At 45.5% G+C, this 24,640-nt stretch overlaps 1 protein-coding gene across 1 annotated transcript in view; it reads left to right on the forward strand.

Moving 5' to 3' along the window:
• LOC111160197 (protein phosphatase, Mg2+/Mn2+ dependent 1H) overlaps positions 1-24,640 on the forward strand; it is a 256,386-nt gene that overhangs the window by 174,000 nt on the left and 57,746 nt on the right. Inside the window, exons 5-6 of the mRNA XM_022523104.1 lie at positions 570-654; positions 16,661-16,779. Of these exons, the coding sequence (XP_022378812.1) occupies positions 570-654; positions 16,661-16,779 (204 nt within the window). The remainder of the gene's footprint in view (positions 1-569; positions 655-16,660; positions 16,780-24,640) is intronic.

A 24,640-nucleotide genomic window follows, 5' to 3' on the forward strand; every position in this document is an offset into this window, starting at 1 on the left:
TATAATATGGTGAGGGATCCTTAGTTGGTAACAGTGAATGTTGCCATGCAGGTTAGAGGAAAAGGCGTCACTAGGGCATTTCATGTGTGTTTTTTGTTTGTTTGTTTTTTTTAAGATTTTATTTATTTATTTGACAGAGGTCACAAGTAGGCAGAGAGGCAGGTAGAGAGAGAGAGAGGAGGAAGCAGGCTCCCTGCTGAGCAGAGAGCCCAAAGTGGGGCTTGATCCCAGGACCCTGAGATCATGACCTGAGCCAAAGGCAGAGGCTTAACCCACTGAGCCACCCAGGAGCCCCGTGTATTCTTTTTTTTAAGATTTTATTTATTTATTGAGAGGGAGAGAGAGTGTGTAAATGCATGTGAGTTGGGGGAAAGGGAGAATCTCAAGCTAAGCACAGAGCCTGACGTGGGGCTTGGTGTCACAACCTGAGCCGAGATCAAGAATCAGACGCTGAACTGACTGAGCCCCCCAGGCACCCCTCATGCGTGCTCTGAACCAAGCTGTGCACATAGCACAGAATTGAGGTCCTTAGGAGGTCGGCTACTGACAGTACATTTTTACCATTTCAGGGCCATAATCATCAGAAATGGAGAAATCATCCCCATGTCTTCAGAATTTACCCCTGAGACTGAGCGCCAGCGACTTCAGTACCTGGTAAGAGTCGTGTCAGTTTGGTGGAGCGCCGTGGTGTTGGGAATGGTGTCAGAGCTGTTTTGGAGAAACGTGTTGCTATTGACATGGGAGCAGGCCCACAGCAGTCAAACGACATATGGTCTTAACTCCCTCACACACACCTTCTGGATCACACATCCTAGCTCCGTGTGTGACGACACACTCCACCTCCGTGAATTTATTATTGTGGCTGTTTTCCTCCCATCTGTAACCAGTCGAAGACACGATGTGCTCTGTTTCTTTTAATGGTTTGGTATGTACAATATGAGATGGGGTGTTGGATAACACAGTTACCATTCTTCTACCCCTCCCTTGAACTTAAGATGGGGGCTCAGTCCTAAGGAGGAGGGCAGCCCCAAGATCCCACTGACACTCCACCGCTTCACACGCAGATATGAAGTCTCAGGGGCCCCTTGGGAAAGACGCAGGTGTCAGAAAACCTGTTTCTGTCCTGAAAATAAGTTCTCCGTGTAGCTCACCCTCTTCGGAGTGAAATTACGAGTAGGCTATAGGAGGGCTATTTGGTTTTTCAGATCTTGAGAGTTTTTGCTTCACTTCGAGATTTGAGTTTTCTGGAAAAGAGAAGGCACTTCCCTGTCCTCAGATTCCAGGGTCAGGGCATTTGGCTTTGAATCTCAGTTCAGTGACAATGGCAATCGTGTGAGGTTATGATCTTTGGGGACTGACAGCGTGATTATTCGTCCTATGGATGACATCTTTTTTCTTACCAACTGGCTTCCTTTTTGGACAGCACAGCTAAGGTAGTGATCCTCTGCTCTTAGGACAAAATTGATCCTGGCTACTCAAGAAGGACTTTGCTCGTGTCTTTGCATTTTGGCGTGTGTGAACAGTCCAGGTTTGATCACTTTGACCAGTTTAGAAAGGGCTGTGCATGTTCCCTTAGCTTCCTTGTCTAATTTGTTTTACTCAATATCTAAGCTGTGCTGGTCTGGTGCATAATGACAGCAGAATTCAAACCCAATATGAAAACATTCATTTCTCTCTTTCACCAACTGTTGTTCTCTAACCTTTCTGTTGTTTGTTTTTCAAACGAATAAACTTGTAGCCACTCCGGGGAAGCCCAGGCTTCAGAACGCCCATTCTCTTTGGCGGTCTGGGTGGGGGAAGGGACCATGCGGCAGCCGCAAAATATCCTCATTACCGTGCCAAGTCAGCGAGTTGCTGGCTTTCCCCAATCCATCTTCCACAAAGCCACCCCAGTGAGCTTATCATGAACTGTGTCACTCCCCTGCCTAAAATCCTTTTGGCTCCTCATAGTGTACAGAATGCGGACCACACTCTGTAGACCCAGAATCATGGTCTCCATCCACCTCTCCTCCATCGTTTCTCTGCTGCCTCTACCAACGCCACCATGTGTCTCGGGCTGTAGGCAGAGAACCACCTTCCATTTCTGGGCCACACTTTGATCTCCCCAATCTGCATGCCTTTGGACATATGCCCTTCCTGGGTAGCCTTCCCCTGTCCTCTGCCAGGGAAACTGCTCTTCATGCTTTGAGACCCCAGCATAAATGTCACATCCTCTAGGAAGCTTCCTCTCCCTCTCCTAGGGGTGGGTGTCAGTCCCCCGTGCTCGTGCCCTGGAAGTACCCCCACAGAAGCCCCATGCTATTGTATTGCTGGTTGCCATCCCTCTTTCCCCTTCCCGACTGAGTCCTGGAGGGCAGGCTCCTTGCCTTTGTCACTTCATGTTGTACCCCGCATGGAAGAGATACTGAACCAGGATTCACTGAATAAAGGGAAGAAAGAACCAATATCTGTATTGACTTCTGGATCATTACCACACAGTACTCTCCCCTCCTCCTTCCCCTGAAACTTGTCACAGCCCTTTGCCTGGCCATGCCTCAAGTACACTGTCTTCATCACCTCCTTGCCCTTTCATGAAAACTGTGTCCTGTTTTCCTGCCGAAGCCAATGGGAAACAGCAGGTTGACTTTTTTTTTGTTTTGCAGTGATTTCATGTCTTCATGTTACAAGAACGGTAGAGAGTTCAAAATGTTAACTTTTAAGGAGGGATGGGAATGCTGACATTCATCAGATTCCTAATATTGGTGGTATATATATATTTTTTTTCTTTTTATATAAAGATTTACTTATTTATTTATTTGACAGACAGAGATCACAAGTAGGCAGAGAGGCAGGCAGGGAGAGAGGAAGGGCAGCAGGCTCCCTGCTGAGCAGAGAGCCTGATGCGGGGGCTCAGTCCCAGGACCCCAGGATCATGACCTGAGCCGAAGGCAGAGGCTTAACCCACTGAGCCACCCAGGTGCCCCTGGTGGTATATTTTTTGATCGTTGCAATGAGATGTTGTTTCTTCCAATCTCAGCTTTGTCGTGTGACTGTGTCTGTGATTTCAACAAGGCCCTTCCCTGATCCACAGCTTTATCACCAGTAACAGACGTAGAAAGCCTTAGAAGACAGGTTTAAAGACTAAGTGAAAACTACATGTAGAATTCTTTTGTGCAGAGTCCTCATTTGATTATTATTTGATGAATTAGTCTTGCCACTTCAAATCCTACTGGCCTGCAAACCACAATGATTCTTTCCCTTATTTTTTTAATTTAAGAATCACTCCTAAAGATGTTCCTAAAGATGAATGTGTATTTTTGTGTCACTCAGACACTGTGTACACTCTTAGCCCACAGAACTGAGCCTAATTGCTGAATTTCTAAAAGGTAAGAAAGCCGTCCCCGTTCTTTTTCATCCTTTCTTCTAAATCATTCACATTTCTCTGGTTTATAACTATTCTCCCCAAACAACAGAACTGTAAATGACCAGAACATAAAATATCCTGGCTGTCCAACTTCCCATTCTGTCAGGAGTCTAGAAATGTATGCTTCAAATTGAACAAATCCAGTAACTGCAGTCACATGATCTGTGATGCAAATCTTTTGTTTTTGTTTTTGTTTTTAAGTGAAATTTTGAGAGAATTAGGGGGTTTATAGTATAAAGTGTTAAAAATAATATCAAGGGGTGCCTGGGTGGCTCAGTCGTTAAGCGTCTGCCTTCGGTACGGGTCATGATCCCAGGGTCCCGGGGTCAAGCCCTGCATCAGGCTCCCTGTTCGGTGGGAAGTCTGCTTCTCCCTCTCCCACTCCCCCCTGCTTGTGTTCCCTCTCTCACTGTCTCTCTATCTGCCAAATAAATAAATAAAATCTTTTAAAAAAATAAAAATAATATCAGTTATGAGAGGAAAACAGTAGTGTGATAACTTTTCTCAGCCCAGCCCAGACACAGCTTTATGATCACACAATGTCCCTGAAGGACACCTCCCTTGAAATATTCATTGTAGGTTCTGAAATCAAAATGAAAAGTAATCCCATGGTAATAGAAAGCACAGTATATATTGTAATCATTTTAAGTGCATCTAATCCTACCAGTTCATTTTTTTCTTGGAAGATCAGTTCCCTTGAACTAATTATGAAACACTTTAGTGTAATGGGGATTGTAGTATTCTTTACGTGATCTAAACGAGTTAGTACATCCCTGGAAAGTTAACAATGTACTCCTTATTCTTAGGTCAAATTAAATTTTCTTTTTAAGATGTGTGAGGAAACATTTATGATAAAATCATTAAAGCTTCTGGGTCCCTGGAGACTTGACTTGAGCATGTGTCTGCAGTTCGATGTGTAGAAATGGTTAATGGTTTTCTTGGAGGCGGTGAAGATTCAGAGCTCATTGTACGTGAGCCGTTTTGATCCACATCGAAGAGGAATGTTCTTGGTATGCACAGTCTGGACGTTTGGGGATTACAGAACTGGAAGCAGATTACAAGATGATGGATGTGGCAGGCGTGTTAGTTTTGTGTGGTCTTGCGTCCTGACCTCAGGAGGGCCCTTCGTGCTGCTCTCCCGTAATGTGAATTTTGTTTCATAGATTCTTGGGCAGGGTGATTAATCAAGCAGGCTTGAGGGTTTGACGTGTTCACACGGAATGTGGCAGGTGTGTGGCGAAGGGGTCAGGGGCTGTGAACTTCTGCCCCGGAAGCCAGGGAAAGCTGCCGTCCTACAGTCATGAGTAAGCCTCGCTCTTCTGTCACTGCGCCTTTTTTTTTTTTTTAATGTTTCTAGGATGATTGAAGTAAAATATTTAAGGAGGTCCACCAAGCTAAATGGGATGTTTGGATGGAGTCAGGGCACAGACGGGAGGGAAGGCCGTCTGGTCATGGTTGTGTCTCGGCGGAATTTACTGCTTTGATGCTGCCTGCAGAAAACCACCCCCACCTCTGCTTCAGGTGACAGCCAGAGATGGATCTCCCTCAGGGGGACCTCTGGAGCCCCGAGGTGTGAGAGTGATGGCTTCCCCTCCATTCTGCCTAGACATATTTATAAACTCTGATTTGATTACATTAAGATGTGCTGGTATCATCAAACCTTCAAATAATGCACTTCTGTCCTTGTAGATAATCCAAGTCTGCAGCTGTTTTTCATCAAGGGCAATGTACAGAAGAGATGAAAGTGGGTTTCAAATACACATTTGATACGTACAAGTGCAACATTATCCGAGGTGATTTCCTGCGGTGTCCTTGGAACTACCCCCAGCCTTCTCCGCCGAGTCCGATTCTGTTTGCGTGCCGTTTCCCTGGTGTTGGGTTTGGAAAGCTTTCAAGGAGGACAGTGCTGCTCCTTTTGGCTTTTTGGGATTTTTCGTGCTCAAGAGTGATCTCCCAAAAGTATATTCCTTAACCTGCTTTTTAAAACAGGATACTGTAATGTGGGGGAGTGTCAAGTGTGCTAGTGTATAAAAGTGACTGACCCACCACCCCCACCATACCATTTAGTCTCAAGAGCAGGTTGAGCCCCGGAGGCCTTTAGTCATAGGGCGGCAACTGCACCATCACTGTGCTTCCCTTGATGACTGAGTCATGGAAAAATCCGCTTCAATCCTCTCTCTTTTTTTTCCCCTTTAAACCTTTCTCGCAAAACTGCCTGTGAGTTTCAGAATTTCTAATTGAAATACGGCAGTTAAAAAACGGCTGGCCTTTTTCTTTCTTTCTTTCTTTCTTTTTTTAAAATATTTTATTTATTTATTTGACAGAGGGAGAGAGAGTTCACAAGTAGGCGGAGAGGCAGGCAGAGAGAGGGTGGGGGAGCAGGCTCCCTGCTGAGCAGAGAGCCCGACACAGGTCTTGATCCCAGGACCCTGAGATCATGACCTGAGCTGAAGGCAGAGGCTTAACCCACTGAGCCACACAGGCGCCCCATTTTTCATATGTACTATAGGTTTGACTGCTCACACAGGTGCACAGAGAAGCCAGGAGAGTTTTAGAGCACAGAAATGGCACCACCCAGACTTTTCTTTTTTTTTTTTTTTTCTAAATTTTATTCATTTGACAGAGAGAGAGATCACAAGTAGGCAGAGAGGCAGGCAGAGAGAGAGAGAGAGGGGAGGAAGCAGGCTCCCTGTGGAGCAGAGAGCCCGATGCGGGGCTCGATCCCAGTACCCTGGGATCATGTCCTGAGCCGAAGGCAGAGGCCTTAACCCACTGAGCCACCCAGGTACCCCCACCCAGACTTTTCGAGACAGAGCTTCTTTTTGGCAGCCTGGGAGTGCTGCTTGGCTTCACGGAAGACTCTGAGAGACATTAGCCCCTGTAAGTGAACCTCACCACTAACAGAGCCTTGGTTTTTGTTTTTGTTTTTTAAGATTTTATTTATTTATTCAAGAGAGAGAGAGAACACAAGCAGGGGAAGGGGCAGAGGGAAGCAGACTTCCTGCTGAGCAGGGAGCCCGATGCAGGGCTCAATCCCAGGACCCCAGGATCATGACCTGAGCCAAAGGCAGATGCCCAACCGACTGAGCCACCCAGGTACCCCCAGAGCCTTGATTTTGAAAATGAATATAAATGGATGTTTTGTGTATTCCAGGTTGGGAGGGGTCAGAGGCTTGGTGTTGAGGTATTCTAAACACCCTGAGCAGACCTAAGAAAATGAATTCCACACAGCTAAACAAAGTAACCACGAGAATGTATCCCTAACTACTTTTATTCTGTAAAAAAGCTCAGTCTTTCTTCACAGTTGCTACACTCATAAAATCTTTAGACTCTCTGAAACCCCTGTCCCTTGCAACATTGTGAAGAAAAAGTGGGGCACATAAAGCCAGAGCCATCTGTCCATAGGGTCCCTTAAAAATTGATCTGAGTGTAAAGAAGCAAGATCGTGTAGTGCATCCTTTAAAAATGTTAAAATTAAATACGGTTCTGAAAGAGGTAGACAGCATTCACAGAGGTTTACCAAGACAAACATTAGCTGTGTATACAGTTTTCTCTTCTCCAGTTGCTTCATCTGTGAAATCCGGTAATTATGGACTCCTCCCATGATGGGATGATGACTAATGAGTTAATATTTATAGTGTGCTTACAGCAGTGCCTAGATCAGAGACAAAATAAAATCTCTTCGCTTCACATCTAACTGTATATGACAACTTTTGTATGGCCGTCCTGCCTTCGGGACTACTTCTGTGGCCTTTTATAAAATTTATAAATTCCATTTGCATATGCAGAGGGATTGAAGATATGCAGGCACATTCTTTTTGCTGACATGAGTTGTTCTGTCTTCCAATGAATTCCTTTCCCAGATTTTTACTTGGGAGGAAAAAAGCATTAAGCATATGAATATGGAAACTTTATATGTTTTATGTAAATGAATACTTTTTACCCCTTATTCTATACATTAAACTGTTGCAGAGTTGACAAATCTAGGCAATTTTGTTTAATATATCCATTTGCATACCAGTTTCCATGTGATTCCTTTAGCGTAAGCTATAAATTTTACAATTTTAGAGTTATTTTAGGGGCACGCTTTTCTCTGGTTGATCAGTACAGTCCCATGTAGAAATTTAAATGTGAATCTTTCTTGACATCCATGTAGCCAGACAGAATTTTATCAATATTCAGTTTCATAATGGCATATATACATAAGCTTGGTTCTTGTTACTTTGGGATTTTTAAGGATAAATTAAGGCAGAGAATCCTAAAAAAAAAAAAAAAAAAAAAAGACAGAGAATCTTTATGAAAGACTCCAACGCATACATATTTAGATCTCAGCCATTAACATTTTCCCTTCATTTTTGTTTAACCCAAACCAAAATATTCTATCTCTGCACTGTAAATCAGGCAGCCAGCCTTGGCTCTGGGATCGCCGTCTCATTTGGTCAGTAGTGTGACCATCAGTGGCTTGGCTGATGTTATTAATTTCATTGCATTCGTGACCTTAGACTTTCTATCATGGTAAATCACCCTGAAATGTAAGGCTTCCAGTCTTCCCATCATAAAATCTGAAAAGATTTTTCCCTTTCTATGGGCAAGAAAGAGGAGAGATTACTCAGGGGTGAGTTGTGGGGTTTTTTTGTTTTGTTTTGTTTTGTTTTTTTTGGTCTTAAGATTTGTGTTAAACACTGAAAATCCTCATTTTGGCAACTTCCTTTCAAATACTGAGAGGTCCGACCATTTAACAAATTAGCTCCTATAAAAGTTTTCTAGTAAGAGGACTTCGCCAACTATTTCTTGCTATGGAATCTGCCCTCTCGTTGAACATATGAGTGTTTTTACCTTCCGTATCTTGCCAATGGGAGTGGAAATTGGAACAACTACTTTGAAAAAGGGTTTGGCTCAGCAGTTCTACTCCAAGGTAGGCACCTAACCAGAGGGTACACAAATGTTCACCAAACTAGAATGTGCACGGCAGCATGGGTTGTAGTAGCACAGACTGGTAACTATCCGCATGTCCCTGGAAAGCAGAATGCATAAGACACTTGTCAGCCAGAGTCATGGCCTGGAATGCCACGCAGTACTGAGAATGAACACGTTTTAATTACATGCAGTTACATGTGAATTGCATGAATCACACAGACTTAACACCCAGCACCAGGGGCAGCGTATAGGATTCCATAGTAAGTGTACAAAGAAGCAGACCCAACCCACAGGTTGGGATGGTGCTAGGGATAGCAATGGTTGGATGGGGTACTGACCCCAGGTGCTGCTAACATGTTGTTTCTTGATCTAGATGCCAATTACATGAGCGTGGCCAATTTGTGAAAATACGTGGGCCCATAGACATACGATATAGTAACTTTACTGTGTATATATTATTCCTGCTCGAAAAGGTTTTTTTTACAAAAAATACTACCACTTTATTGAACTGGTTATTACTCTTTGTGGGAGAGGCCTTCTTCGGGGCTCTGCAGGAGCCCATGGAGAAGCAGCTAGATGGGTCCCCAAGAAAGGCACCCTTCTGCCTCATCTCTGTTCTTTCCTAAAAGCAGCTTCAAAAGCCCTTCCACTCACCATGCTGCTTCGCACTTCCTCACCTCTCCTCTTGCTACTCTGGCCCCAAACACCTTCGGTGACCAGCTTTTCAGATGCTTTTCAGATTCTTTCTGACCCATCCAGTGAGTGCCCCACTCTTTATCCCTTAGCCCCGGGGATATCTCCGTTCCACCTAAGAGCCTTCTTCAGTCTCCCCAACTCATGCGAGAGCTCTGAATAAAGGGACCTCTTTTTTTTGTTATTCTTTGAATCCCTAGCCCCCGATACTTGGCACATGGGGGAGTTCATGTGTCAGTCGCATGCATTCCTTCGGCTGGGTACCCCCAAACCTGGGTTAATCCTCTCGCTAGCTGGCACTACTCACTGGCAAGATGACCACAGAACAGTAGAAGGAACTTTTATTAAAAGGAGTAAGCATTTTGTGTTTCCCAGTATGCAATTTTGAGTCGCCTCAGGACCTACCATCTCAGTGTCTGCGGGAAGCCTGGTGCTCTGTCTCCTCCTGTCACCATTCCATACATATCACTCTCTACTTCTGGGTCCCGCTTCTCCTCCCTGTGTCCACCCTATCTTGCCAAGGTGTGCAAAGCTCTCCAGCAGTCTGGGAAGGTGGAGCTCAGATCCATGTGTTCCAGAATGAGACAGACCTGGGTTCAGGTTTCTCATCCACTTTGCTCTAATGAGAGGCTTCCTAGAAGATTCTGGAAGGCATCTCTTTTTCAGGCTTGTCCCCTCCTGAATCCCTTTGTGACTCAGATTCTCACTGGGATGGGATGGTTGTGTTTGTTTTCAGTAAGTGCTTACTTCTGTCCCCTTGCAGCTAGTTTCTGCCCAGAACTAGAGAGCAAAGCAGCCAGAAGGCATCTGATCCTCCTTCCCCATCTCTGGTGTCCTGCTGCCTCTTGGCACAGCAGGTTACTCTAGGATCGTTTCCCTAGATGAGCTGACCGTCTTGTCCCTGGACAAACATAACCATGTCTGGAAGTTTATTATCATCAGCTGTACAGACACTAAGTGGCAAGGATAGGTCCTACCCTCTTTCTAGCAAACCTGCACTCTCCAGACTCCTTAAAGGTCTCCTGGCAGCCTGTCTTTGGTTTGGTAGGGGCAGTGGTTACCAAGCTTTCTTTCCAGGGGTCATTTGTGGCAACACATGACCTTCAGTGTACCTTCACCCCCACCCCTCAGTTAGGAACATTCTGTTATGCTTCCTTGCGGGAGAGTCTCAAAGTTTAGGATAAAAATGGAGGTACAAAGAGTGATCCTTTTTTTTTTTTTTTTTAAACATGAAACAGGCCAGCACACTTTAAACTGAATTTTAGTATAAAATATGTCTCTGGGTTTCTAGTCAGCAAGCCTATTAAGTAGAGAAGAGACATGACATTGTTTGGATATTCTTAGGAATGTGAAATACCATGAGGTTTTAAATGGTGTAACTGCACCCACACACATGTGGTTTCATAGGAAGGTATCTATCAAATTATAAAAAGTTAACTAAGTCCAGAATACAGTAATATGTGTCCAAGATTGTTTTTATGTGCCATGGACCTGAGTTTTAAGTTTTTCAAAAAATTGAAAGCTATACTGTATTATTTTATAAAGTTTAATTACCAAATGTAGTTGTGTAAAGCAGGTCAGAATGTCTCGTATTTGTTCTTCCAGCAGATGCTTACTTGGAGTCTTTACTGTGTTAGGTGCTATGCTAGGCCCTGGCCTGTAGCTAAGGTTTGAAAATAATGAGCATACTTAAGTGTGGCTGGTATTATTTTCATCACAGTGCAGATGTTCTAACATACATATGCCCAAATATTGTCATTATAGAGAATGAGCTAAAATGTATCTAGCATGTGAGAAAAACAAGGACCATTTAGGAGAGTGTCCAGAATTTTTATTTTGTAGGGATCTTAATGTGTTCGTGCTCCCCTGTCTTGGATTTTTATCCCGTTAAGGCCCACATTTTTCATAGGCCAGCATCCCTATGAAACGTGCCTTGGGAAAGGACAGTAGTCTTGTATACCTATTTATGAACTGCCCAGATATGAGCTGTCGAGCAAAACATTCTAAAATCATCCAAAAGTCTTAAAAGTTTGGAGTCAAGATACCATTGGACTTTATTGCTGAGAGGAACCTAACAAGTTCTTACACCCACATTTTACAGTCTGTAGACTTCAGGCATGTTGCTTGTTTTGAATTCAAAGTAAAATAACTTTTGAGGCTCAAGATTCCAGAACGCTGACATGAGTGATGCTTCTGGTGGGACAGGCCAGCTCTAGCCAAGTAACACTAATGAGTTGTGTTGCTTGAATGCTGCGTAGCCTCTGAGAAGTTGTTTCTGAGTTGCCTAGTTGTGGTCCACTCTGCTTCTGAGAATAGAATGTCTGTGTGCTGGGCTGTTGGGAAGCAGTGGGCTTTGGCGTCCCCTGAATTCAAGCCTGGTTGGTCCTTCCCAGTGACATTAGCTTTCCCTCAAATTATTGGAATAACAAGGGGCAGTGAAGCTCCTCTCAATGATTTTCTAAAACTTACTTTAAAAACTGGGTTCTCATATTGGGATTACATCAAAATAAAAAGCTGCACAGTGAAGGAAACAGTCAATAAAAAGGCACAGTACAGAATGGGAGAAGATATTTGCAAATGGTGTATCCAATAAAGGATTGGTATTCAAAATATATAAAGAACTTCCACAACTCAGTACCCAAAAAACAAATAATCTAATTTTAAAATGGGCAGAAGACATAAATACACATTTTCTCCAAAGAAGACATACAGATCACCAACAGACAAATGAAAAGATGCTCAACATCACTCATCATCAGGGAAGTGCAAGTCAAAACTATGATGAGATGTCATCTCACACCTGTCAGAACGGCTAAAATCAGCAACACAAGGAACAACAAGTGTTGGCGAGGATGTAGAGTAAACGCAACCCTCTTCCACTGTTGGTGGGAATGCTGACTGGGCAGCTACTATGGAAAATAATATGGAGGTTCCTCAAAAAGTTAAAAATAGAAATACCCTATGATTCAGTAATTTCGCTACTGGGTATTTATCCAAAGAATACAAGAACACTAATTTAGAGGAATACATGCACCTCTGTTTGTAGGAGCATTATTTATAATAGTCAAGTTATGGAAGCAGCCCAAGTGTCCATCGATAGATGAATGGATAAAGAAAATGTGATACACATACACACATGAATATTATTGAGCCGTAAAAAAGAATGAAATCTTGCCATTTTCAGTGACATGGATGAATACTTAGAAAGTATTATGCTAAGAATTTAAACAAATGAGCAAAGGAAAAAGAGAAACTAAGAAACAGCCACCTCACTATAGAGAATAAACTGATGGTTACCAGAGGGGAAGTGGGTAGGGGGTTAAGAAGTGCACTTATCGGGGCACCTGGGTGGCTCAGTGGGTTAAAGCCTCTGCCTTTGGCTCAGGTCATGATCTCAGGGTCCTGGGATCGAGCCCCACATCGGGCTCTCTGCTCAGCGGGGAACCTGCTCCCCTTCCTCTCTCTCTGCCTGCCTCTCTGCCTACCTGTGATCTCTGTCTGTCAAATAAATAAAATCTTAAAAAAAAAAAAAAAAAGAAGTGCACTTATCATGAGTCCTGGGTAATGTGTGGAACTTTTGGATCACTGTATTGTGTTTCAGGTGAAACTAAATAACACTAAGTTAACAATACTGGAATTAAAACAAAAACTTTATTAAAAATAAGTAAAAATAAAAAATAATGATTTTTAGGGTTTTCTTTAATAATCATGTTCAATAGTAGAAATGGTTATAAATACAGGTAAGTTAAAAAGAAAGCTGTCAGATAACATTTTGCATTTAGATGACTGTGAGTATGTACTTACACAGATGTGTTCATAGAGGACCATGTGATAGACTGTTTAAGCTGCTGTCCCCAAAAAAATTTATGTTGAAGCCCTACCCCCCAGAGTGCTAATTTGAAGATAGGACCTTTACAGAGGGAATTAAGATTATATGAGATCGTAAGAGTAGGACCTTCATCAGATAGGATAAATGTCCTGAGAAGAAGAGACTCTAGGGATCTCGGTGTCTCTCCCAAGAGAGACAGAGGAAAGCTGGCATGAGGCACAGTGAGGTGGGTCTGCCAGCCTCGCAGTGAATCTGCTGGCACCTTGATCTTGGACTTCCCAGCCTCCAGAGCTGGGAGACAGAGTGTTTAAACACCCAGTCTGTGGTATTTCAACGTAACAGCCCACCTAAGACGAAGTACAAAAACTCCCATGAGCACCTCAGAAAAAGATACACCCAAAGGCGCAGAAGTATGTTTTCCTCTGAAAACCTACAGGTATGTGCGCCATTGTACTATAGCATCTCATTTTTCGTGAATTAACCACCTATTTGCTCTACTGTACTTACTTCTTGAGTTGTTTTTTCCTTAACACCAGTAACTCCCGTCGGGTGTGACAAATACCAATCATAGTGAGTACTGAAATTGCTGGTAAGAAGGAGCCCACGATTAGGATATGGATGGTGAATTTTAAAAATAGTAAATACATGTCCTAGGTACATCCTAGGTACATCCTAGCTGGCTCATCCTCATAGGGAGAGTTGAGGTGGCCCGTGCAGAGAGTGGGCTGCTCAGGACTTCCCAGCTGCTTTGCAGGCATCTCCCTCAGCAGGTCTTCCCCTTACCACTGCCCAGGCCAATGTGTACTAGCAGAAAGGATGTGAGAGTACCTGGTTCCAGCACGATCAAAGGGCCACTCAGCCTCCTGGTAAGGGGGCCAGGTACCTGGGATCGTACACTGACCCCTTTTGGTCACTTGAGTCTGTGAAGAAATGTACTTAGAAAAGGCCTTTGGATCCTAACCTGCTTGTTAATAATATACATGTGTGGCATTTACCTGTATTGCTATACGCGCGTTCACTTGTATGTACATCTGTGTCTTATATGGATCTGTGTACATATGATTCCACTTCCATAAGCTTGTGTACACACACACACACACACACACACTCTCACTGACATACATTGTTTGATAATGTGCTTTTTGCAAATACATCTACTCTTTCCATGTCATTATGTATTCTCTGTATTGTCAAAATAAATGATACCGGGGCGCCTGGGTGGCTCAGTGGGTTAAGCCTCTGCCTTCGGCTCAGGTCGTGATCCCGGGGTGCTGGGATCGAGCCCCGCATCGGGCTCTCTGCTCAGTGGGGAGCCTGCTTCCTCCTCTCTCTCTGCCTGCCTCTCTGCCTACTTGTGATCTCTCTCTCTGTCCAATAAATAAATAAAATCTTTAAAAAAAAAATAAATGATACCACAGCATTCCTTTGTATGGATTTTTACTCATTTATTTCATCGCTCGTATTATCAAAGGATTTCTTCTGGCTACTTCAGGAGCATCCTTACAGCCAAGCTGTGTGCAATCTGTCATTTTTTGTTAACTGGATCTTCACAGGTACCCACTGACGATTCAGACTTTGCATGGTCCAGGAGCAACAGGGCCGCAGGCTTTTTCCCACTTTTTGTTTTTTGTAAATGCATGTGCAGGTTGAAGGGTTGGAATGGGTGTTACGGACGTGGTGTTAAAAACCACTCAGCCCTGGCTGATCACCTTGGGCAGTGTGTCTCAAGTTCTCTGGGTCTTCATTCCCCATCTGTAACTTGAGTCTCTGGCACGTGATTTGTATGGTTGTTGATGTAGTAACAGGCGTACGGAGTGGCTGGTATTTCGTAGCCCCTAAGTCAGTGTTTGAACAACTTGGCGGGGGTGGGGTGGGGAGAAGAATGTCGTGCTGATGGGGTCCCGCAGTTCTAGGGGATGACAAAGTGTGCATAGTAGATACTGCTATTCATTGATGGTTTATGCCTCTGCTCCTTTAGTCAGGACAGCTGGCTTCCTGGGTGTGTGACTCGTGCGTCTGCACAGGGCCTTGCACATGATTTAGTGGTCTGCCCTTGCTGTCTAGAAATCTTTAATCTTGAACAGAAGCTCCATATTTTCATTTCACATTGGGACCCGCAGGTTCTGTAGCCAGTCCCCCCTGAAAGGCTGTTGGCAGTGTGACATGAGAGCTCACAAAGCACGTGTCATAGTTAGGATGTAATAGGGCTCAGGCACCATGAGAAGGATATAGTCATTTTTTTTAATGAGCAGAAATGACTATGGTAAGTGCATTCATTTAATAAACATGTGAGATAAATACAGAGTTACTTTAGGAGAGAGTAAGAAACTGAGGCTCCAGAAGCTTAATCACCAACTAATAATAATAACTATTAAATGCAGAACTTCGATTCAAACCCAAGTCTGTGTCCCCCAAAGCCCACACCACTGACCTGCCCTGTGAAGTATTAGTTTCCTCCCTCCCTCCCTTTCTTCCTCCCTTCTTCCTTCCCAAGGAACCTCTCTGTCAAACTCAGTATGTTTAAGTGTTCTTGATATTCATCAGCAGCCCAGCCCTCATCCCCAGCAGAGGTTGATGTAGAGCCCCTCAGAGATGGTGTAGAATTCCTGCCAGACCCCGGAACTTTGGGGGCTACAGCGGACAGTAAAGACCCTTCCTCTTGTCAGTACTGTTCTGCCATGTCTCCAAGCCTGCTCAGAATTCCATTATCTGGTCCAGTCTAGCCAACCCAGTGACAATTCAGCTTGTTGCCTTTGATTCCTGATAGGCTTAGCCTGGGATGACCAACATCCAGCTGAACCTCCAGACTGCCATGAGAATCATTAGGAGATCTGCCTGTTTCAGGTCTTGGGAAAGAGGCTGTGGGAGATGCCTATTGCCAGTAAACTGAGAACATGACCATCTGTCCTGTGGCAGGGATCCCTTGCTTGCCTGCAGTGCCAGGTCATGATTTGCTCTGCCCACTCTTCTCTGCGAGACTGAGAGAGAGAGAGAGAGAGAGAGAGAGGAGAGGAGAGGAGAGGAGAGGAGAGGGAGGGAGGAAGGGAGGAAGAGAAAGGATCCATTCCACTACACTGCTAATAAGCAAGCGTATAGTGTGGTGTGGGGAAGCTTCAGTGCAAGTTTGCTTATGGTGGCCTTCTAGCTGGAAAGTTAATACTTGAGCATTTCATCTCTCAGAGAGCTGGATTTGAATGTCGAACGTGACAATGAGACTGTTTGTTGTTTCAAAGCAATTCCCTAAGTGGCTGTTTGCTGAAGACTTTTGTAGTGTGAACAGAGATTTGGGGGAGGGGAAGAAGCCATCTGCTCTGCAATAGTCTTCCAATTACATGATCAAATTACTGCAGAGCAAAATGGAAGGAGTCCAACAGAAAGTTCCCGTCTGGTGTATCCAGCCCCAACCTGCTCCCTTGGGCCATTGTGTTCATGTGGAGATTCACATGCAGGTTTCAAAGGCAAGGCCATGATCGCCAAGAGTGTGAGTAGGAGAGCAGAGAGAGCCAAGGAGGAGAGTCAGGGTGAGCTTTCTTGCTGCGTCAACATGCCATTCAGGCAAGTGAAACAATCTTGGATTTGAATTAAAAAGTGAACTTCTGGAGAAACTTAGTTACATCCCTTTATAAATTAATTTGGTGATTTTTATTTGCTGATAACTGTAGCTTTGTAAATCTAATTCTTTCCTTTAAAATAGGAGAACAGTTTTCTTGTTTTTGAAATATGGACTGTCTTGATTTGCAAAACATTTTCGAGTCTTATTTTTTCTTCTAAATATGTGTGTGTGTGTGTGTGTTTTTTCCCCTTTCTTTTGCTATTAGGCATTCATGCAGCCTCACTTGCTGGGAAATGAGTTCACACATTTGGAGTTTCCAAGGAGAGTACAGAGAAAGGAGCTTGGAAAGAAGATGCTCTACAGGGACTTTAATATGACAGGCTGGTAAGAACACGCCTCCCTCTGCCTCGGCACTGCCACGGTATGTGTGAGGGATGCATCACCACTGTCAAAAGCCATTTATGCAGTTTGGAGCAGGTAGTGCAGCCGGAGACCTGGCTGGTGGTGAAGGAATAGGAGCTGTGTCCACTTCTGCTGTTGGTGCCTGGACGCCAGTCCTCAGATCACGGGGCTGGTTTGCCTCAGTGCTGTTCCGAGGCCCTCCCTGGGGACACGAGACCCCACGAAGCTGACAAAATTCCTCGCTTCAGATGAGCAAGCATTTTTGAGGCTTTTAAAACTCATTTAAGTTGGTTTTTAGGTCAGCGGCTCTAAGAAATGGGCTAACAGCCTACTGAGCCCGACTAGCATGGATATGAATCCTAACTCTACAATCTTTCTAAATAGGCAACGTTGGATAAACCGCTTAACCCCTGGGAGCCTAATTTTCCAAGAATAAAGTGGAAAGTATTTGCTCTTAAGGGGTTGTTGTAAGGACTGGAGGTAATGACCCATCTGCATTATTTCTTCACATTCACAGCGAGATGAGAGTCTTGGCCGAGGGTTGTCTTCCTCCCACAGCACACCTATGGAAACACCATGTCTATCTCTGGAGTGGGTCAGTGGCTAACACGGACTCAGACCTCCTGTGCTTCTTCCGTATGAAAAATAGATACGGTGTAAAGTACATCTGCATCATAAGACTGCTGGAAGGACTAAATGAGAGTGTGCAGGGCCTAGGATATGGAAGTGTGGGTGAAGGTTTGCTGTTAGCCCCGAGGTAGTGAGCCCTGACCCTCCTTGCGGTCTGGAGGAAAGCAGGAGGTTGAGACAGGGGACTCTTCCCTTGGCATATCTCCAGCCTCGGCACAAAAGTAATTTCCATTTCCTCTTCTTCATTGACCAAAATAGTCCTAACAGATGGTCACAGCCCAAATTCTCGTGGTGGTGACTTCTGGGCTGGGAATGTACTCCTAGGCTGGGAATGCACACCTAGGGAAGATAAGGGGCTGATCTGAGGCACTTCCAATTGTCCTTTACCATCTAAAAGAGAAGATTTTCACCACTATCCACTCTTCTTCTAGTGCAGGGTCAGCAAACTATGGCCCCAAAGCCAAATTCTACCCACGGCCCCTTTCTGTAAGTAATTGTTTTTAGTCCCATCATATTCATTTGTATACATTTGATCTTTGGCTACCCTCACTCTACAGCAAGGTGGTTGAGTAGTTGGAACAGAGACTGTATGACCCACAAAGCGTAAAAATATTTACCCCTGTTCTAAAACATGAATGGATGTTGCAGAAAGGGTTCACCCTATTTGCAGCTCTGAGGGTCTGGAGTTTTGGTGCCCCAAAATCATTATCCTTACCTGGCTGGGTTGTCTTTTTAAGTTCATTTGTTTTGAATCAGCAAAATCAGCACTTGTCACAGAAAAATTTAAGGTGAGGGCTACTCTAGTTGGAAAAGTGTGGTGGGGTTTTGTTTGGGGTTTGCAGAGTTTAGAATGATGGAAGGAAAGATGTCCTAGTTTAGGAATCCCCATGATTGCAAACACATAAACAAAAAAAGTGGATCTGCAAGACAGTGAGAAAGATGGCCAAAAAGAGAGCATCTGTGGGAAATCAGACTGAGTCGGTATCAAGGAAACATAGCCGAGGATAAGGGAAGCCATTCAGAGAAATACATTTACTGTGGGAGGCTGCGGGTTGTGCTGATATGTTTCTGAGGAGAATGAATGTTGAAAGCAATGTTCTAGTTAGGCAGTCCTAAGGAGTGTGAAGGAGAATGATGAAGCAGACTTAGGTAGCCAGAAGAAAACCAGCATAGAAATATGTATGTGAAGGGGCACCTGGGTGGCTCAGTCAGTTAAGCATCTGACTGTTGATTTCAGCTCCGATCGTGATCTCAGGGTCCTGAGATGGAGCCTCACATGGGGCTCCCTGCTCAGCTGGGATTCTGTGGCTCTTCCTCTGCCCCTCTCCCCACTCAGGCGTGCTCATGCTCTCAGGAGATCATGACCTGAACCCAAGGCAGGGGCTTAACTGACTCAGCAACCCGGGTGCCCCTAATTAGGTAAATCAAGAGAAAGAAGAAAAAAGGAAGGAAAGAGGGAAAGACTGCAGTCTCTGGGGCCGAAGAGAGGGATGGAAGCAGAAAACAGAGAAGGAAGAAAACAAACAAGAATCTAGATGATTTAGTCCAGAGATAATTTTAAGGGTAAGTCATTAATTCCAATTAGCTGTTCAAACAGGTCTCTTGAGCTAGCCTGTAATGCCCCAGGAGGATTGGGTGGCCTCCCCTGGTGCCTGACACCCAGTGAGTGGCCAGGGATTATTAATTGGAGGAAAGGAAGGAAAGGGTGTGATTGACGGCAGTTGAGGGGGCGGGGCCGTTGTGGATGGCCGTGGGGAAGGGTGGGGGAATAAGGAGCTGGCTTTCATCTGAGATAGGTTAAGTTTGAGGCAAGGCTGTCTGTGTGTTCTTTCTATGCCAGAGGCCAATTAGATTTATGCAGTCACAACACACTTGGTAGACAAATGGCTAAAGATTACCCGTATTTTATAATTCTTAAAATGTAGATAAGTTCAGGGACTAGATTACATCCAACTTTGTACATGCACACTCAGTCTCTTACACTCTTTCTCTCTCTCTCTCACACACACCACACACCCACACACTGTGTTAGCATGATCCTAAGGAAAATAAGCAGTCCATAAATAAGCTGTATTTAATGTATGGATCTCCACAGAAGGTACCAAGTAACTGAAGAGCCAAGCCTAAGAATGGCTTCAGTCAGACATGGTTCGCTGGCTTGTTTAAGCATGGTTCCCTACGCCTCTGTGGGCGCCAGCTCTGGCTCCGAGCAGAGATTTATGTATATCTTTGTTTATTTCCTACCTATTCTTTTGACCTGATAAGGACACTTAAGAAAAAGGAGAGCTTGAAATAAGTGGGGGAGTTTAGAACCAAGTTAGACCATTGCCCTTGTAAACTCCCTCCCTCCACCTTAATGAATTCCTTTTTTAACTGTTTGAACCTCTCATGAGAAACCTCAGATCTAGCAGTTATCTTGTAGACTTTAAAAAAAAAAATGGGCTCATATTTTGCTGTGTTTCTGAGTTGTCTATAGAAAGAGAAAGCTGGCAAAGGAGTTCTATAGCAAGGGAGATGAAGGTCTGCGGCTCTTTCCCCACAAACGCCTTAAATTACTACCAAGTGGTTGGAATTGGTTGAAGGTGGTCGGGTAAGTGTTTGGTGTGTGTCATGCTCGAGGACACAGGTCCTTGCCATGTCCTTCTATGTTTTTGGGCTTCAGAATTAGCCTTGGCCTGTGAACTTGTTTTTCTGAAGCCCTTCTACAAATCAAGGGTTCACGTAATTCAAAGCCCTTTATTCCTTGTAGTAAATTCCTAGTTGTGATGGTCATGTTTGTCTCCCCCTTGAGCCTCCCACGAATCAGGATAGAAGTGGGCCTACATGACAGTTATGGGAGCGGCTAAGGGCCAGACACCGCAACAGGAGCTTTAGGTGATCTCTCATCATTAACAGTGAACCAGATACGTTTTACAGATGCAGAAACTGAGGCTGAGGGGCTAAGTTTCAGGCTACGTCACAGTAGGATGGGAGGAGCTGGGACGTGACCCCAGCAGCATTACTTGGGGGAGCACACCGTGTCCTGCGCCGGACTGCCCGTGGCTGAAGGACTCCTCCTCCTTGTTCCCATTTTGCAGCTGAGCAGGTGGAGACTCTGAGGGATTCTCGGTGGTTTGCTCAGCTTCTACCAGTGCGAAAGTGTTCGAGCAAGTACTAGATCCCAGGGCTGTGACTCCTAGAGCTTTTTCTGATACAAGGCAACAGTCCGTATTTCTTCAGGGTAAGATTAGACCTAATTACTCCGTTTGGAGCGGTGACCTGAAGTTAAGCAGGGGGACCCCTATCCACCAGGATTAGTGTCTCCCTAAAAGTCCTTTAAAGAAGAGGAGGGGATGAATGAAGCATTTCAGGAGCTGCTGAGGCAGGTTCCTGGTCTGACCTCCCGTATTGCCGGACACATTAAACCTTGAGGCTTCATGCTTGTCCCTAAGAGTCTATGTGTGATTTGGGGGTGCTCTTGTTGGGCAAGAGCCCCTGAGAACCAGGTCTCCCTGGTGCTGAGGACAATGGTCTGCTCTCATTCCGGGCGTCATGGCAGCTGTCCAAGGCACATCTGCAGCAGAAAGGAAGGTGAGGGAGAGGCTGTCAGCTCGGGGCGGGGTGGGGGGGTGCTTGTCTCATCATCAAGGATGAGTGTGTTTCCTCCTGACGGGGAGCTTTTCTCTCCCACCCTCATGCTTTCTCAGAGACCGTGGAGCAACTTGGCAGGCCAGAATGTGGAGAGGACAAAAGGTTGTCACCGGCACCTTCATAACGAAACCGGTCTCTTCCGTGGCTCTCCCACCTCTCCTTCACCCACCTCAGATCGTTCCCCAGTAGATTGATTTACAAAGGTATTTTCTTCACAGTACCCCTGGCACCGGGTCTGTCCCTGACATGGCCCAGTCCTCACCTTCCTTGCCTGGTGTCGTCAGTCCTGGTGCTGGAATCCCGGCCTTGCCTCATGGCGAGCCGGCGCCCCTCCTCCCCGGCCCTTTGTGTGGAGCTGCTGTTGCGTGCTGCTCGCTCGCTGGCGGTGTGAGCTCTGTCCCGACCTGCAGCCCTCTGAGCCATCTTGGGCTGTAATTTGCTGGCAAGCGTCTCTGTTACTGAGTTGAAACAGCAGTTTCTCACAGCTGCCTTTGTGGCACCGGGTCCCGGCTCTGGGGCCTGCTGGTGATTTAGCTTTCTCATGGGGGTTCAGTGTTCGTCGTGCGCTGTGTCCAGGCCCATGGGAGGCAGGGGGTGGCGGGCAAGCCCGGGGCCCAGAAGGACATTCGTGTGGGAGGGGGCTCTGGCTACACCCCTGGAGTCCAGCCAGATTCTCCAGCAGCTGTTCCTCGCCTGATGGGATTTGTAGAGAGAGCGAGGGCCAAAGAGGAAGAGAAGTCCATCGTGTGAATGCAAGATTGCTTCCAGATGGTTCTGGTTATGAGTAAAGTACACCAGAATTCTTTCCTTAAGCAAAGCCTTTCTAACATTTATGACGGCCTTATTTCAGAGGACAGCCTGGACCCGTAACCTGAGACGGCCTGGCTTAGTTAGTACAGAGTTGACGGCTTTGGGAGATGGGCTCCATGGGTACTGGCCCTTGCTCTGCCAAGATTTCCGAGCCTTAGGCAAACCCTGGGCACCTAGTCTCTCATTTGTAAAATGCTTCCTTGGCCCCTTGCTGCCACCCTCTGTGTCTGGTGGGGGGTGGGCTTTGCTCTGCTTTTCAGAGCTTCTGGAAAAGACAAATTCCATTCGAAAGATTCTAGTGATGGTAACCTTTCATTCTGATTTCTTGCAGCCTTAACTCTTTATTATTCTAACTTGATGATACATCAGGGTCATTTTCCCCTCATGTATTTCCTTTAAAATTATGAGCAAATCAGAGATTTTCCTACTGGGAGCAGAGGGGGGTCAACCACCATCTTCTATTCTGGCAAAGGAATACTTTTATTAAGGCAAAGGAAATACTTTTTCTATTCTGAGTGCTCTCCAGCACGGCAGCCGCTAGCCACCTGTGGTCATTTAAACTTATATTACTGAAAATTAAATAAAATTTAAAAATTTTTCCCAAGTCACACTAGCCACATCTCAATTGCTCTGTAGCTAGATGTGGCTGGTGGCTGGCGAATGGGGGGGGTGCAGGTAAAGAGCATTGTCATCATCCCAGACAGTCCTGCTGATGGCCCCTGCTTCCTAGATAAAGTTAGGGTATGGGTCTAGCTGGGGGTTGGGGAGGACATGCAAGAAGCTGTCTGTCAACATCCCAATGGCAAGGGATTTAAAAAAGAAAATGACAGCTGAGCACAGATAGGGCGCGTGAGTGGAATGGCGTGGCCACATGTGGCTTCTGGCCCCGCTGCTGCTCGCCTTAGAGGTGACTGGGGAATGGGCTTCACTCCACTTTTCAGATCTTTAGAGGCCTTAGCTGCTGTGTGTAGGGACAGCTCATCTCCCAAGGTCACTCCTTGGCAAGCCTGCTGGCGAGCCTGAAGCCTGAAGAGGACCCGTTTCCCTTGCCCGGTCAGGAGTCTGCCTCCCTCAGCCATCCTCTGCCAGCTGCCTGCTGGACTGGTCCCAGCCATGGGCGCTTTGATGCCTCTCGCTTTTCCTTCTGCTTTTTGGGGGGAGTGTTTCAGACCCTGAGGGTCTGATTGAAAAAGCAACTTCACTTCCAACCCTTTCCATTCTGTTTGGGGTGAACTCTGTTCTCCATCTGCAGCCTGGAACCTAGCTCGGGGATGAGAGCCACAGCCCCATGGCACTGGGCTTCTTACCAATAATCCAAGCATTTTTTGGAAAGAAACTCACTGGAGGCAGCCCCAAGCATGGTCTGGAGAGCTGCTGGGTCGAGTTTTACAAATATTGTGGATGGGGCTTCTATCTTCTTCTTTACTGCTCTTTTCAGTGCCCTCTGACAACACATTCAGGCAGGCTGACGGGGAAGTGGATAAGCAGATTGAGAAATGCCACAGAGTGCTTTATGAAGCCAACTCCAGAGCTGCACCCGCATATAATATAAATTGATTTATCGAATCAAGCACAGAAGCCCTGTTACAGAAACCCCAGGCTTTATCCTCTGGAGGACCACCTATTAAAGCAGCCCCAACTGACACTCCTCATTAGCTTTTCCACTGATCCCCAGGCACTTTTTAAAGGGACAGTGTCCCTCTTTTGGGCCTGAATTTATATGTTGGCCATGCCTGTGAGTCTAATTAGCTTAGCATTATTAATCTTACTCGGAAAGCCTGCATTTTCTATAACGGCTTGACTCTTGAGTTTTAAAGAGTAATTGGAAATCTCAAACCCTGTCCTTTTCCCTCTCTTTGTTTTTAATTAGTTTTAACCCAATCTTTGGAAACCTACCTGCATGTGTCTCTTGACTAGCAAGCATCATTAGAGCACCAAAGGATTTCTCAGTCCCGTCTTGGTGCAAATCCTGACATTACTGTTGTGCCACAGACCTCACGGGGAGGCTTTTTAAACCTACCGGAGAAATCTCACATTTTAATTTTATAATGACTTCACAAGAAAGCAGGCCTTTCCCTAGTTAAACCTGGTATTAATTTCCTCCCAGCAACTTGTATTTCACTACTTAATGATTATGGGCCACCTCGGCCACACTCTGATTGCCCAAAGAAATCTGGAAATCCGACCTTGCAGAGAAGGGAAGGGCCTGGACGTCGTTGCAGAGAATTTTAACCCTGTGGATTATTCAGGATGGGCATTGGCTGGGACAGGGAGCAGGCTCCCGGAAAGTCCTCATGTCCCAAGTTCCAGTGGAACCCGGGGCTGACGTCCGAATAGGTCAGCCTCACATGGGGAGGGTCCGTTCTCAGATGATGAATGATCATTCGCGACGCGCATGTTCTGCAGCTTCTCAGGCTTTGTGGCTCTCGCCACCGCAGGAGCAGCAGGGAAGAGTCTGCCCTGCTGGGTGCAGCCCATCTCCTGACAGTGATAAATGACTCTCTTCTCCCTGCCCCCCTCCCTGCCACTCTGCCTGTGAGGCCAGAGGAAGCTCTGAGGTATTTACAAATGGTTAGAAGGCAAGATAGACAGGCATTGTCAGCCCATGGGGAGGAGGAAGAAGAGAGATGCCCAGGCTCATTCCCCATTGATCGTCCACTCGCACACGCTCTCTGCTCTAACATTAGGCTAAAGTGGCCACACTACTGCCAAGCCTTTCTTTCCCCCTGAGACCCTTTGAACAGTCACAGCATTTGTTGGTACCCATTCATAT

The sequence above is a fragment of the Enhydra lutris genome, unplaced genomic scaffold (assembly GCF_002288905.1).
Source record: "Enhydra lutris kenyoni isolate GAN:26980312 unplaced genomic scaffold, ASM228890v2 scaffoldscaffold74, whole genome shotgun sequence".
NCBI classification, from domain to species: domain Eukaryota; kingdom Metazoa; phylum Chordata; class Mammalia; order Carnivora; family Mustelidae; genus Enhydra; species Enhydra lutris.